This window comes from Eschrichtius robustus, chromosome 2, assembly GCF_028021215.1.
Source record: "Eschrichtius robustus isolate mEscRob2 chromosome 2, mEscRob2.pri, whole genome shotgun sequence".
Lineage (NCBI taxonomy): Eukaryota > Metazoa > Chordata > Mammalia > Artiodactyla > Eschrichtiidae > Eschrichtius > Eschrichtius robustus.
Window position 1 is genome coordinate 171,447,971 of NC_090825.1, and position 14,306 is coordinate 171,462,276.

The window sequence follows — 14,306 nt, forward strand, 5'->3', positions numbered from 1 at the left end:
TCCGGGTCGCAACCAGGGCCAGGTCGCAGCGAGTTCGGAGGCGGAACACCTGAGGGCGGCGTCCCCACGCGAGGTGACCCCGTCGGAGGGAGCGTACCCCAACCCGCGCCTCCGCGTCCCAGCAGGTCTTTGGGGGGACAGGGGCTTAGGGGGAGGCCCTGGGCCTGGGGAACAAAGGCAGGCAGCGGGGGACGCCTCTTCCCTCGCCCCCACCCAGCTGGGCTCATCGGGGAACGTTAATGGGGCGCGGGCGGGGCAGACAGCCCAGCTGGGGACAAGAGATGGGACCATATGGTGATGGGAGGAAGCCCCTGAGCTCCCCTGCACCTGCTGGGGCGCCCCACATCTAGTGACGGGGGACAGTGCCGAGCCCTCCGGGGTCCCTTACCTAGTGCCAGGCTTGAGGGAGAGTCGGCAGATGGTCAGAAAGAGGTGGGACCGGCTGACAGGTGGGCTGGGGCTGGGGGATGGGGCGGGGCGGGGGCCCCCATACCAGCGGCCCTGCCCTGCATGGGGAAAGGCTTCCTGCCTTTCTCTTCCCCTCCTCAAACTCGTTCTCCCGGAACACGGGGTGGGGCGGAGGGCTGGGCAGGAAAGGGGGGCTAGTTGGGTCCTCCTTTAAAGTGGAAAAAAGCCCCGCGGGGCAGTTGAGAAATGGCTTTGCCAGGGGTTCCTCTGCTGGTTGCCCCTATTCACCCAGGCCCTCTGCAGCCTCCCTGTGAGGCTCAGGGAGCAGCCATAAACAGCTGGGGAAACTGAGGTCATGAGGGCTGAGGGGGTGAGCTGGATCCAGATGAAGCAGCCCAGCCGTGGGGACAGATTGCCAGGAAAGGCAGGACCAGGTGGTCGTGGTGGTGGCTGAGGGTGGTTTCCTTGGATTTGAGGACCGTCATTCTGGCCTCCGTGGGCTGAAGCCGGGGCTGGGGTGAGTCAGCCCTACTGGGAGGGAGATGGGCCCGGCCCCTTTGACAAACAGAAGGTGGCAGTACCCATGTGGTGGTAGAGCTGGGCTTTAAACCTGGGGTGTATCCACTGAAAGCCCCCTCCCCATGGGGGTCAGGGAAGGAGTTAAAGTTAGCTTGGGTGGGGGCAGGCAGGTGGCCAACACCTGCCAAAGTCAACACCCAGGCCCTGACGGGGGGACTCTATCCAGCTGGCAACCCCCCCTCCCCCCAGCTCACACCTGGGCCACACCAGCTGCTCACCCTGGGGCAAAGTCCACACCTGCACCTTCCTCAGGGTCTGGTTCCTCAGTGGCCGGATGGGGCACCCCCAACCTGGGCCCTTGCGTTTGACAAACATCCCCATTTTCCAGAAGAGGACACTGAGGCCCAGAGAGGGCAAGTGACGCATCCAGGGTCTGTTGGCTTCCAAGTGGCAGAGCGGGGATTTGAGCCCAGGTCTGGTGTAGACACTGGAGCCATTCCTGGTGGTTTTATTTCCCTACAGGGCTCCAGCCCTCCCCTCCCAGGAGGCTCCCTGCCAAGATGGCGTCAGCTGGAGATCCCCCGACGGGCCAGCGGGATGCAGCGGACCAGAACTTCGACTACATGTTCAAGCTGCTGCTCATCGGCAACAGCAGCGTGGGCAAGACGTCCTTTCTGTTCCGATACGCCGACGACTCCTTCACGCCCGCCTTTGTCAGCACTGTGGGCATCGACTTCAAGGTCAAGACCGTCTACCGCCACGACAAGAGGATCAAGCTGCAGATCTGGGTGGGCCAGGCAGCTGTCTGTGGGTCTGCTGGCCAGGCAGGGGCTGGGGTTCCTCCAGGGAAGTCCAGGCGAGGGTGTAGGGCTGTGGGGAGGGTCTGGGTGAGGACAAGTGTCCAGAGTCGAGGAGGGGGCTTGGAGTAGGTGTAAAGAGTAGCAGGGGGTATTATCTATGAGGTGAATTCATCAAGATGAGGGGGATATGCCCTGTCCTGTAGGGTCTGAGGGGGAGACAGTACTAACCCAAGTTGGGTTGGAAGACCTGGTGACCAGTGGAGAAGAGGTTTGGGTACCCTCTCGGGGCAAGCCCAGAGGCCCCCACTGAGCCTCTTCAGAGCCATGCTCTTGCTCCCAAAGCGCCTGCTGGTAATGATTGTCATGGTAACGAGCATCAGGCTCTCTGCATCAAGGTGGTAGCCTCTGGCCCATGTGGTTCTTATTTGTGGTCATGAAGCTGGTTCTTGGAGATGAGGTCAGAGGGGCTTATAAGTCTTTGAAAGGCCACTGACCCCTCAGACTGGGAACCCCTCAAGGACAGGGGATATGTCTCCACCAATAGACGAGAGATTATACGGGCAGGCCCATGTTTCTCCCGTTAGACCGGGGGGCTGTGAGGGCAGATCCATGTCTTGCTCATCAAACTGGGGTTATGAGGCTGGGAGACAGGAGCCTCAGACAGGGGCCTGCAGGGGTGGGGTGGGGAATAGAGTGGCTTCTAGACGCCTGACCCCACTGTGTGCCCAGGACACGGCAGGCCAGGAGCGCTACCGTACAATCACCACAGCCTACTACCGCGGAGCCATGGGCTTCCTGCTCATGTATGACGTCACCAACCAGGAGTCCTTTGCCGCCGTGCAGGACTGGTGAGTTCTTGCTGACCACTGACCCCCTGACCTTCGCCCTCTCCCCCTGACCCTAATCTCTGGCCTAACACAGCCCCTCAAACTCCACAGGGCCACGCAGATCAAGACCTACTCCTGGGACAACGCTCAGGTCATCCTCGTGGGGAACAAGTGTGACCTGGAGGACGAGCGTGTCGTGCCCACTGAGGAAGGCCAGAGGCTCGCTGACGACCTTGGTTAGTGCCCAGCCTGGGCCACAGGCCTGGGACCTCCCAGAACCAAACCTCCAACCCTGTGCTTGAGTCCCAGGTCCAACCACAGTCACCAACCCTTTGCCCTTTGAAGATCTGCCCAGAAAAATACCCACTTGTATACCACCTGCTGCATTTCATTTCAGAGGATTCACCCACAGATACCCTTTACCGCCCCACTGCCCTGGGAACCCAGACTCAGCAAAACCATTTCTGGGAATTTATCCTACAGACATCCACTTCCCATGTGGGAAGTGGCAGGTATATCAAACTGCAGCACCGTTAGTGGAGGGAAACCTTGGCAACCTCCCAAGTGTTTCACAGTGGGGGAAACAGCTACACATAAACTGTAGTCACATGGTGGAACACTACGCAGCTGTAAGAAAGGATGAGGGCCTTCTTTATGTTCTGGGGTCTCTGGGTATATGGTTAAGTGGAAAAAGCAAACTGCAGAAAGGTGGGTATGGCTTCTTCCTTTAGTCCAGTGGTCAGCAAACTTTTTCTTTTCTTTTCTTCTCTTTTTTTTTTTTTTTTTTTTTGCTCCTTGTGGGATCTTAATTCCCCGACCAGGAATTGAACCCGTGCCCCCTTCAGTGGACGCATGGAGCCCTAACCACTGGACCACCAGGGAATTCCCCAACAAACATTTTCTTTTTTTTTTTTTTATTTTTAAGTATTTGTTTATTTATTTATTTATGGCTGTGTTGGGTCTTCGTTTCTGTGCGAGAGCTTTCTCTAGTTGTGGCAAGCAGGGACCACTCTTCATTGCGGTGCGCGGGCCTCTCACTATCGCGGCCTCTCTTGTTGTGAAGCACAGGCTCCAGATGCGCAGGCTCAGTAATTGTGGCTCACAGGCCCAGCTGCTCTGCGGCACGTGGGATCTTCCCAGACCAGGGCTCGAACCCGTGTCCCCTGCATTGGCAGGCAGACTCTCAACCACTGCGCCACCAGGGAAGCCCGCAAACATTTTCTTAAAGGGCTAAATAGGAAATGTTTTCAGTCCTAGGGTCTGTGTCACGACCACTCAGCTCTGCCTGAAAGCAGCAATAGATAATACATCAATGAATGAGCATGACTGGCTGCCAATAAAACTTTATTTACAAAAATAGGCAACAGCACCTGAAACTAACACGATAACATGATATTATAAATCAACTGTATTTCAGTTAAAAAAAAAAAAAAAAAATAGGTGACAGGCCAGATTTGGCCTGCAGCTCAAAGTTTGCCAACCCCCGCATTAGTGTATAAAAAGGGTGAGAATAAGGATATCATACTTATGTTTGCTTAAAGGAACTCTGGAAGGATACAGAAGGATTTAGTAACAGTGGTGACCTGGGTGTCTGAGACCTGGCAGGCCAGGGCACCAGAGTGGGAAGGGGACTTTTCAGTCTACCTTTCTGAATCAGGTAAATGGATTATCAATTCAAAGTTTAAGCTAAAAGAAAATCTTATCTTGGAGTATTCTAGTATTCTAGGCGCCCCCCCCCAGGACTTTCCTTGCGGGGGGCATTGTAACCCCTATGGGGGAGGGCAGGTTAAGGACCCAGACTCTGGAGCTAGAATCCCCTTCTGCAACCCACTAGCTGTGTGACCTTGGGCACCTCACCTACCCTCTCTGTGCTTCCATTTCTCCATCTAGGAAACAGGTGAAAACCACATCTACTTCATAGGACTGTTAGAAAGATTAAATAAGCAAATGCTGGCCATGATTGAACATTAACTCCTGTTATTTCTCGATTGCTTTGTGATCTTGCACCGGTGACTTCAGCTCTCTGGGCTTGCACTTCCTCATGTGTGAAATGCAGATAATAACAGCCCCACCTCATCAGGTTGTCAGGAGGGTTAAATGAGTTATGACGTGTGAAGCAGTCCGGCATACATGTAGGTTGCATCTAAGCATTAGCTAGCATGATTTTGAACTACTGCTGATGCTTGTACATAAAACCTAAGAGATTTACTATCTGACCCTTTACAGAAAAAGTTTGCAGACCCCTGGACCATAACGGTCCTCTTTCTCTTTTTTTTTTTTTTCTTGCCATTGTTTGTTGGAGAAACTGGGTCTTTGTTCTGTGGAATGTCTCCGTTTGGGGTTTGACTCTGCTCCCTCGTGGTGCCATTTAAGCTGCTCCATTGTCCCCTGTGTCTTCTGGGAACCTCAGCCTGGGTCTCATTAACAGGTGTGCTGGGGAGTCAGCTTTTGGTGCCCGGCTGTGGGCTAGAATACTTGAGGATGCTGCTCACACCTTCCTTTTTTTTTTCTGGCTGCGCAGCAAGTGGGATCTTAGTTCCCCAACCAGGGATCAAACCCGCACCCCCTGCAGTGGAAGCACGGAGTCTTAACCACTGGACTGCCAGAGAAGTCCCCTGCCCACACCTTCTTGCGGAAAACATCTAGTGTCTGGGGGTGAGGGGAGATTCCCACTCTGGCATTAAATTTAAAAACATTAGAGGACAAAGTGGGAGATAGAATTCGATCCCAATTTTGTAAGAAAAAACGCACATACGTGTGCACACACACACATACCCCCTACAAACCGAACCCCAACGATTATGTATTTATATTTTTAAAAAGAGTGGAAAACTAAATATCAAAACACCAATAGTAATTGTTTCTGGGTGATGAGGTTACACACAGCTTTTCTCTATTTCTTGATATTTTTCAGTAGTTTCTAGTTTCTCCAGTGAATTTCTCCAGAGAGTATTTATAACCAGAAAAAAAGTATTCAAAAAGAAAAAAAAAACTCAGATTATCTGAGGCAGAGCCAGACACAATTAAGGAAATGCCAAATTTGCCTAGGAAGACAGAGGGGTGACATTGATGACCACCAGGCTGAGAATAGAGATCTGTGTTTGTGCCCTGCCTCTGTCATTCATCCATCCATCCAGCTATACATCCATTCATCCATCTACACATCCATTCATTCATCCATCCATCTACACATCCATTCATCCATCCATCCATCCATCTGTACATCCATCCATCCATCTGTTTAATCAATCATTCAGTCAGTGGTTTCCAAGCATCTGATCTATGCCAGGCTGGGCTGCAGTTGTGGACAAGGCAGACAGAAATCCTGCCCTCTTGGCGCTGGTGTTCCAGTAGCAGAGACATAGTAAATGGATAATTACACACGTAACTAACTACAATGACATTTTTATAGTGCTGCATGATAATGACAAGTGCTGGGATAGAGGACTGTTTACCCTGTGATGTGTGTAATATGGTGGACGTTTGTCTGAATTTCTGGCCTACCTTGGGGATGGCAGATGGGGACACATTGGGGACCGTTCAGGGACAGCTCCCAGCAAGCAGAGCCTGAACCAACCTTTTAAGGGTGCAGGAAGGTCTGTCATGTATTCCCTTATTTGCAGGTTGGCGGGCCACTTCGTATAGCCTAGGGACCCTGGGCAAGTCCCCAAAGCATTTGTACCACCTCTCACCTTTTCCAGGGGGGATAAAAGTTTTTTTAATGAGAAAAAGTTATGATGGTCACTATGACGCTAAGAATATATTCAAAGCTACCTCGCCATCCCTCTCCCCAAAGGGAATCAGCCAGCCTGCCCTCCTTCCCGAGGCCCAAGGTGATACACTAGAAATGTTTAATCTATTAGTATTCCAACCAGGCAGCCTGGTTGTGTTCCCTGTATGAATCTACATGAGTGACTTTCCTTCTGTGTGCCTCAGTTTTCCCATCTGTAAAATGGGCTATAATAGTATAGGGACTTCCCTGGCAGTCCAGTGGTTAGGACTCCACGCTTCCACTGCAGGGAACATGGATTCAGTCCCTGGTTGGAGAACTAAGATCCTTCAAGCTGTGCGGTGTGGCCAAAAGAAAAGTATAAACCTGAGAGCATCCTTAAATGAGTTAACTTATGTAAAGTGCTTAGAACAGTTGCCTGCTGCGTAGTAAGTATGATGTAAGCACTGCCTATTATTATTATTATTGTTATTATCATTTTTAGTGCATTCTGTAGGCCAGGAACCCTGTGCATTGTATGCTCTCTACAGACTCTGTGAAACCTGCCGTTATCTGTCTGACAGAGGTTGCAAACTGGTAGCCCCTGGGCTGAAGCCAGTCCTCAGCCAGTGCTCAGTCCTCTGTTTTATTGGACCTGGAACGTATGTTCCAGAACATGTGAAATACTTGGCTCCATTTAAAAGGTCCACATAAATATCTGGCTCTGTGGGCGCCCTGGCTGTGCCTTCCTGTACAGCAGAAATTGAATAGAAGATGAGCCCCACTGACACAGGGGCACCCCCATATCCGCTGGACACCAGAATGTTACTACCTGGACTCTTGCTGCCACTGCCTTGTGACAAAGAGATATTTCAAGGTCCCACAGCTGCCCGAAGGGCAGAACTGGGCTTGGAACCCAGGTTCCGGTGATGCTACAGTCCAGGCTCTGCCCCCCAGCGTCTCACAGCTCTTCCCATCTTATGTCCCTGCAGGTTTCAAGTTCTTTGAGGCCAGCGCCAAGGAGAACATCAACGTGAAGCAGGTCTTCGAGCGCCTGGTGGACGTCATCTGCGAGAAGATGAATGAGTCCCTGGAACCCAGCTCCAGCCCGGGCAGCAATGGGAAAGGCCCGGCCTTGGGGGACACCCCACTCCCGCATACCAGCAGCTGCCCCTGCTAGAGATGATCCCCCACCCCCGCCCACCCCCTCCTGCCTTGGCAGGGACAGTGACTGAGGCATGAGCCACAAGGGCTGTTTCCAAGCTCAGGGCGCCCCCCTCCCCTCCCATCAGCCGCATCCTCCCCGCCCCCCCCGCCAACTCCCGCATGGCGCATTCTCTGGCCATGGCCACCAGCCTGCCCAAGCAGCCCCTTTCACAGGCTCCAGACCCTGGGGACTCCGCACTGCAGGCAGAGTCTGGGGATAGGGGCGTGCACGATCTTGCTGCTTTCAGGCGTTTTCATGGGGATAGTGCGGGCAGCGTGTCCCACCCCTCCTGGTGGAGGGGCATCCACAGTGCCTTCTGGGTTAGAACCACTTATCCACATCCGTTTCTTTGTCGGGCATTATTTGGAGTTCACGTGCTGGCCAAAGATGGTTCTTCTCCCTCGTGCAGTGGGGATTCTCAGACTTCATCCCTGGAGATGTGGAAGGCGGCTCCTTTCTCAGGGTCACCCAGTCTGCTTGTGAACCTTCTCAGACCTGGAGGCTCCAAGGCAGGGTGGTGATTTAGTCCTCCCAGAACCCTCCTTTCAGGCCTGCAGATCCTCTGCCTGTGAAAGCAGTATTAAAGCAGCTTTTCCCGTTGTAAAGGAAGAGGGAGTCAGACCCCCCCACACCTCCCATTCCCCAGCCTGGCTTCAGGGACCCCAGAAGTGCCTTCTGAGCTTCCCCAGAATTCCACATCACCCACGACCCTGCCACTGTTTCAGCTTATCCACTGCATCCCTGATCCAGAATTGAATTCTAGAACTATGGGCCGCATGAGGCCGGGCAGAGAATCACCCAACCCTTGGTGTTCCTGCTGGGGACTTTTTACCAGAAGTTAACTCAGAGTCAGGAGCCTGGGCTCTCCTGCCCAGACCTGCCTCCTCCGGGCCCTGTTTGGCTGGTAATGTTTTAAGCAAGGTTCTTTCCACATCCGACATCCTGCTAGAAAAGGAAATTGAGCAATGTTCCTGTTTTCCTGTGCTGGCTGGTTGCTCTGCATGTAAGGACTTTGGCTCCTTCCACTTGAAAAACCTTGAAGACGTAGTGTTGGCTTCCCGAGCCATATCATCGCTAGGGTCCAGTGACGTTCTCTGCTAATAGAAGAGTCACTCGAAAGAATGCTTTGGGGTTGGGCTGGAGGGACGAGAAGGCAGGGTTGGGTAACTGCTGTGGCCGCTTGCATTTCACAGGTGCAGCTTGGGAGTGGCAGGCTGATGGGGGATGGGCGGGGAACCAGTCTCCCTGGTTGAGGCACTAGTGGGGAGCCCACCAGGTTGGGGTCCCCAGCTCCCAGGGGCTCCTGCTGAGAGATGATGTGCAGTTTGGGGATCTACATCTTGACACCGCCCCCCACCCAGCCCCATCCTCAGCTCAGTGGCCCTTCCTGCCCACCAGAGTCCAAACCTGGTGACATGACACCTCCTTCTACCCTGGAACACTGACACCCCAGAACTTGACAGACACTGTGAGAATGGCCAAGCATATGGTTTGTCCAGTCTCCCAGCCCCTGGCGCCAAAATGACTTCTTGTAGTCTTAAGGATCTCTGCTGCTTCCTTCCAAGAGTGGGGAAGGTCTGGTTCAAGTTTAATGTAGTTCTTACTTTTAGAGAAGCTGGAGATTGAATTTATTTCTAGAGGGCCCTGTTCACCCCAAACCGTGGGCTGTCCTTAGAGCCTCAAAGTGCAGATATCTTTGTATACCAACAACCGGACTGTGATGAAAAAGACAAGTTCTTGGAAATGCACCATGAGAGAGTATCTGAAGGTTTGGGGCGGGAGTCAAAAATGTTAATTGCTTTAACGTAGAAGAGAAATTAAAGCAGCTAGAAAAAGGCTTCTTAAGATGCACCATGGCCTGTCAAGACCCTGTTGGTCAGTTCGTTTTCCTTAAACTGCTGCCAGAAAAAAATGGTGGTTCAGAGTGTCACTATCTGAGGGACCAGCTGCCTTGTCATCTCCTGTGTGATAAAAAACAGCTTTGGCTGCATCTTGGTCCTGACCTGGCCTAAGCTTTCTGTTTACACAAGATTTTTCAACAGTTCAGCTTCAAGTAGCAACTGAGACAGCTGCCTCTGGGTTCTCTTAAGACTGGGAATGATGTAGGAGAATTTTTCTTGTTTCTTCTAAACATAATGTAAGTTTTTATTTTGTGATGTTTGGGGGGGAGCTTTGACTCCTGATGGTCTCTGAGGAACTGAAACTGATGTCCTCAAAGATCACTAGGAGAGAATGGGAGTTTGCTGAGTTTACAAACAAAAATTAAGCCAAAGGCTGTGGGAAAACCGCTTCCCAACTCCAGGGAGGCTGGCATCTGGGGAGGTCACTTGAGGCTGTATCCTGCATCTGTGCTGTCCCTTCTTACCATTTGCTTTCAGCAACTTGTCCTTCCACAGGCAACTTCAGTGGGAAATTGTCACGACTGCCATCTGGGGTTATGCTTTTTTTCTTTTTCTTTCTTTGGCTTCTCTGGGGATCATGTTCTTGTATCTTTCTCTCCTACTCCACTGGAAAAAAAAAACCAAGTAAGTGGTGAAATTTGATCTCAGTGTTGAAGTGCTGATGCCACTAACTGGCTTCTCCCCAGTGATCCCAAAACACACTATAGAGAGAGCTCTGGACCTGATCATTTATATTCCGGGTGTGGTTCTCCTGTGTAAGCCATTCTTTGATGTCCACTTATAAAGATGTGCTCTTTTCTCCACAAGAAAAAAAAATTAAAGTTGTTATGCCCAGATGGGGTTGTTCTTTTATTGCCATTAGTGAAATGTCCTCCAGGAAGAGGACAGTTAAATCACAGTCAAGTAGATAGTTGGTCGAGGGCCATGTGTGATGCTGCAGAACCCGAATCAGGACAGGGAGGCTCAGGTCTGGGGCTGCCTCTAGCTGGGCCTCGTGGTCACCGCCTTGGCCCTGGACGTTTCCACTGCATGGAGGGCAAAGAGGATGATATTGCCTCAACTAATTCTAGTAAGAATGTCTGTCCTCCCCATAGCAGCCAGAGGGCGCCAGTGAGTACCTGAGTCAGGTCACATCCCCCTGGTGGGAGCCCACCATGGCTCCCACCTGACTCAGAGCAAATGCCTAAGCCCTCCCCGGGGTCCACGAGGCCCTGCATGATCTGACCTGTCACCTCACTCTCTTCCCTGTCACCTGCCCTGTCACTCTTCCCACTTGCCCCCCAAACTTGCTCTGCCCCTCCTTGCCGCTATTTGAACACACTAGGCCCCTGCCTCAGGGCCTTTGCACTGGCTGTTCCCTCTGCCTGGAGTCACATGGCTCCCCTCAGTCACCCCCTCTTTCAGGTCTTTGCACAAATCTCACCTTCTTATCGTGGTGATTATTTTGAAACGTATAGAAATATCAAACCTATCAAACCGCTATGTTGTGTAACAGGAACTAACATAGTGTTGTAGGTCAATCACACTTCAAAAACAAACTGTTAAAAAAATAATAGTAAATAAATTTTTTTAAAAAATTAAAAAACAAAACAAAACAAACTGTTGACCCACCTCCCTCCCCAACACCCGGGTTAGGACTGCAAACCCTCCCGCAGCATTTCTGTTGCCCCTTTCCTGGTGTCCTCCTCCCTACAGCCCCTAGAATCTAAAATACTATATAATTTACTCATTTAACTTAAACAAGTGTCTCCTTCACTGTAATATCTGCACTTCAAAGGCAGGGATTTTTAAATTTTTTACTACCGCACCCAGCTCTTTCCTGTCTGATACAAAAAAAAAAAAAAAAGAAATATTTGGTCTTTGCCCCTGGTTGTTGGCAAAGAGCTCCTAAAACCCTTGGAATATCCAGAGTGATAAGAGCATCTTTTGTATACTAATGAGAAGACAAGCTAGGCTGGGGACCCCTAGGTAGCTTCAGGATGGGGCTGATTGCCAGAAAGACCAAACTATGATTAGAGGGTTGAGACCATCAGCCCCAACCCCTGGGATGGAGCTCCAGGGAGGAAAGAGGGGCTGGAGTTAATAACAAATTGTCGGGACTTCCCTGGGGGTGCAGTGGTTAAGACTCCGAGCTCCCGATGCAGGGGGGCCAGGTTTAATCTCTGGTCAGGGAACTAGATCCCACATGCGTGCCGCAATGAAGAGCCCACATGCCGCAACTAAAGATCCTGCACGCCGCAGCGAAGACCCCGTGGGCTGCAACTAAGACCCGGCATAGCCAAATACATAAATAAATAAACATGTTAAAAAAAAAAAACTGTCACTCCCATCTGAGCTATATCCTTGGTAACAGTAAGTAAAGGATTTCCTGCGTTCTGTGAGTTATTCGAATGATCAAACCTGAAAGGGAGTGGGGATTGCGGGAACCCCCTGATTTTGTAGCCACGTCAGACAGAAGTATGGGTGCCCTGGGGACTTAATACTGGTGACTGGCATCTGAGATGGAGCCGGTCTTGCGGGACTGAGCCCTTAAACTGTGGGGTCTGCACTAACTCGGGGCAGTGTCAGAATTGAATTGAACTGTAGGGCACTCTGTTGGTGCCCCCAGAGAATTGTTTGGTGTGGAAAATCCCCACACGTTTGGTGTCAGAAACAGGAAAAACAGTCCATTTCTTCTTTTTCTTCCAGTTATTGACATACAGCTCTGTATAAATTCAAGGTGTATAACATAATGATTTGACTTACATACATCATGAAATGACGATCAAATAAGTTTAGTGAACGTCCATCATCTAGATACAAGATTAAAAAAAATAGAAAAAAATTTTTTTCGTCGTGATGCGAACTCTTAAGGTTTACTGTCAACAATTTTCATATATAGCACAGAGCAGTGTTCATTATATTTATTGTGTTGTCCATTACATCCCTAGTACTTCTTGTCTTGTAACTGGGAGTTTGTACTTTTTGACTGCCTTTATCCAATTCCCCCTCCCCCCATGCCCTGCCTTTGGTAACTACAAATCTGATCTCTTTTTCTATGATTTTGTTTGTTTGTTTGTTTTTGCCGCGCCAGCAGCTTGTGGGATCTTAGTTCCCCAACCTGGGATTGAACCCGGTCCCTTGGCGGTGAAAATGCCAAGTCCTAACCACCAGACTGCCAGGGAATTCCCTGTTTGTTTTTGAAGTGTAATTGACCTACAACACTATGTTAGTTGCTGTTACACAACATAGCGGTTTGATAGGTTTCATATTTCTATACGTTCCAAAATAATCACCATGATAAGCCTAGTTACCATCTGTCACAATACAAAGAAGTTACACAATTATTGACTATATTCCCCCCACTGTACATTTCATACCCCTGACTCATTTATTTTGCAACTTTAAATTTGTACTTCTTAATCTCCCTCACCTATTCCTCTCCTCCTCCCACCCTCCTCCCCTCTGGCAACAACCTGTTTGTTCTCTGTATCTATGACACTGTTTCTGTTCCTTTTTTTGGCTGCGTCGGGTCTTCGTTGCTGCGCGCGGGCTTTCTCTAGTTATGGCGAGTGGGGGCTACTCTTCGTTGCGGTGTGCGGGCTTCGCATTGCAGTGGCTTCTCTTGTTGTGGAGCACGGGCTCTAGGCACGCGGGCTTCAGTAGTTGCAGTGTGTGGGCTCAGTAGTTGCAGCACGCGGGCCCTAGAGTGCGTGGGCTTCAGTAGTTGCAGTGCGTGGGCTCAGTAGTTGTGGCTCGAGGGTTCTAGAGCACAGGCTCAGTCGTTGTGGCGCACGGGCTTAGTTGTTCCGCGGCACGTGGGATCTTCCTGGACCAGGGATTGAACCCGTGTCCCCTGCGTTGGCAGGCGGATTCTTAACCGCCTTGCATCACCAGGGAAGTCCCTCTGTTCTATTTTAAAAATAGTTTATTTCTGACATAGAGCAGGCACTGACAGATATTTGTTGAGTGAGTGCATGAACTGCAGAGTCCAAGAGTCAGCTAGGACTTGTGTAGCGTCCCAGGGTTCTCCATGCCTTCTCTTTGCAGCCTTGCCCCCATGAGGCAGTCCCTTCTGAACCAGGTGAGATTTGGCAGAACTGTTCTCTCCCCGTTACTGTATCCAAAGTCCCAAAACCAAGTCCCATTGGCCAGTTTCGGTCCCACGCCCACGCCTGAACCAATGACTGCGGTTGGACAGATGGAACATGCCAATTGGCCTGCTGGGATCACATGCCTGCCCCCGGTTTACAGACAGAAATCGGAGAGGCGGGCTGGTTCCAAAGAAAACTAGGTGTGTTCCTGCCAGACTTGGGAGATGATTGCAGCATAGCAATTTTGACATGTGCGCATTTTATCCTCCTTAAAATCCCTCCAAAAGAAAGATGGAAGAATTAGATAAACCACCATTTTGCAATCTCCAGTGAAAGAACTGATTCGGCCCGCTATGATCTTTGGATGAAGCTCTTTGTTTATTGATTCTCAGCCGTGATCATGGCCACCCCTTGCAACCACCTGGGTAAATGTAAGAGTCTCCATGCCCAGGCCACAACCCAGTCCGATTAAATCAGGAGATGGGAGATGCATTGCAGGCTCCGATATTTTGTTAAAGCTCCCATGGGATTCTCATGTACAGCCAAGGCTGAGAACAAGAGATGAAAAGGAAATATGGGGATGAGAGGAACAAGATAAAGGGACCACAGAGAAGCAAGCACCAAATCCAGAAGGTACTGCATTACCCAACATTCCACACCTTTTCTGCAACAAATCTAAGGTAGGTGTGGTTGGAGAAGAAGAGGAGGAATCTAGAGCAGTAGTCTCAAAGTGTGTTCCCCATTCCAGCAGCATGGCCTGGGAACTTGTTAGAAATGCAGATTCCTGGGCCCCTGCCAGACCTCCTGAGTCAGAAGCTCTAGGGGTAAGGTTCAGACACCTGTGCTTTAACAGAACATCCAG

At 50.7% G+C, this 14,306-nt stretch overlaps 2 protein-coding genes across 3 annotated transcripts in view; one reads left to right on the forward strand and one right to left on the reverse strand.

Annotated features, from left to right (window-relative positions):
• RAB3D (RAB3D, member RAS oncogene family) lies at positions 1-10,198 on the forward strand. Of its 2 annotated transcripts, none has more exons than XM_068534859.1 (5): positions 1-125; positions 1,450-1,715; positions 2,457-2,575; positions 2,666-2,790; positions 7,256-10,198. In XM_068534859.1, the coding sequence occupies exons 2-5, from the start codon at positions 1,488-1,490 to the stop codon at positions 7,441-7,443; spliced, it is 660 nt and encodes a 219-aa protein (XP_068390960.1). In that variant the 5' UTR covers positions 1-125; positions 1,450-1,487; the 3' UTR covers positions 7,444-10,198. The 2 variants fall into 2 exon arrangements, with proteins under 2 accessions (XP_068390960.1, XP_068390961.1); XM_068534860.1 differs by having other exon boundaries at positions 1-73.
• TSPAN16 (tetraspanin 16) overlaps positions 8,545-14,306 on the reverse strand; it is a 23,550-nt gene continuing 17,788 nt past the window's right edge. Inside the window, 1 exon segment of the mRNA XM_068534979.1 lies at positions 8,545-8,727. Within this exon segment, the coding sequence (XP_068391080.1) occupies positions 8,545-8,727 (183 nt within the window).

Coding starts and splice junctions, on each gene's coding strand:
- RAB3D (XM_068534859.1), top strand. CDS start 1,488: ATGGCGTCAGCTGGAGATCCCCCGACGGGCCAGCGGGATGCAGCGGAC. Junction 1,716..2,456: donor GGATCAAGCTGCAGATCTGG/GTGGGCCAGGCA, acceptor CTGTGTGCCCAG/GACACGGCAGGCCAGGAGCG. Junction 2,791..7,255: donor GAGGCTCGCTGACGACCTTG/GTTAGTGCCCAG, acceptor ATGTCCCTGCAG/GTTTCAAGTTCTTTGAGGCC.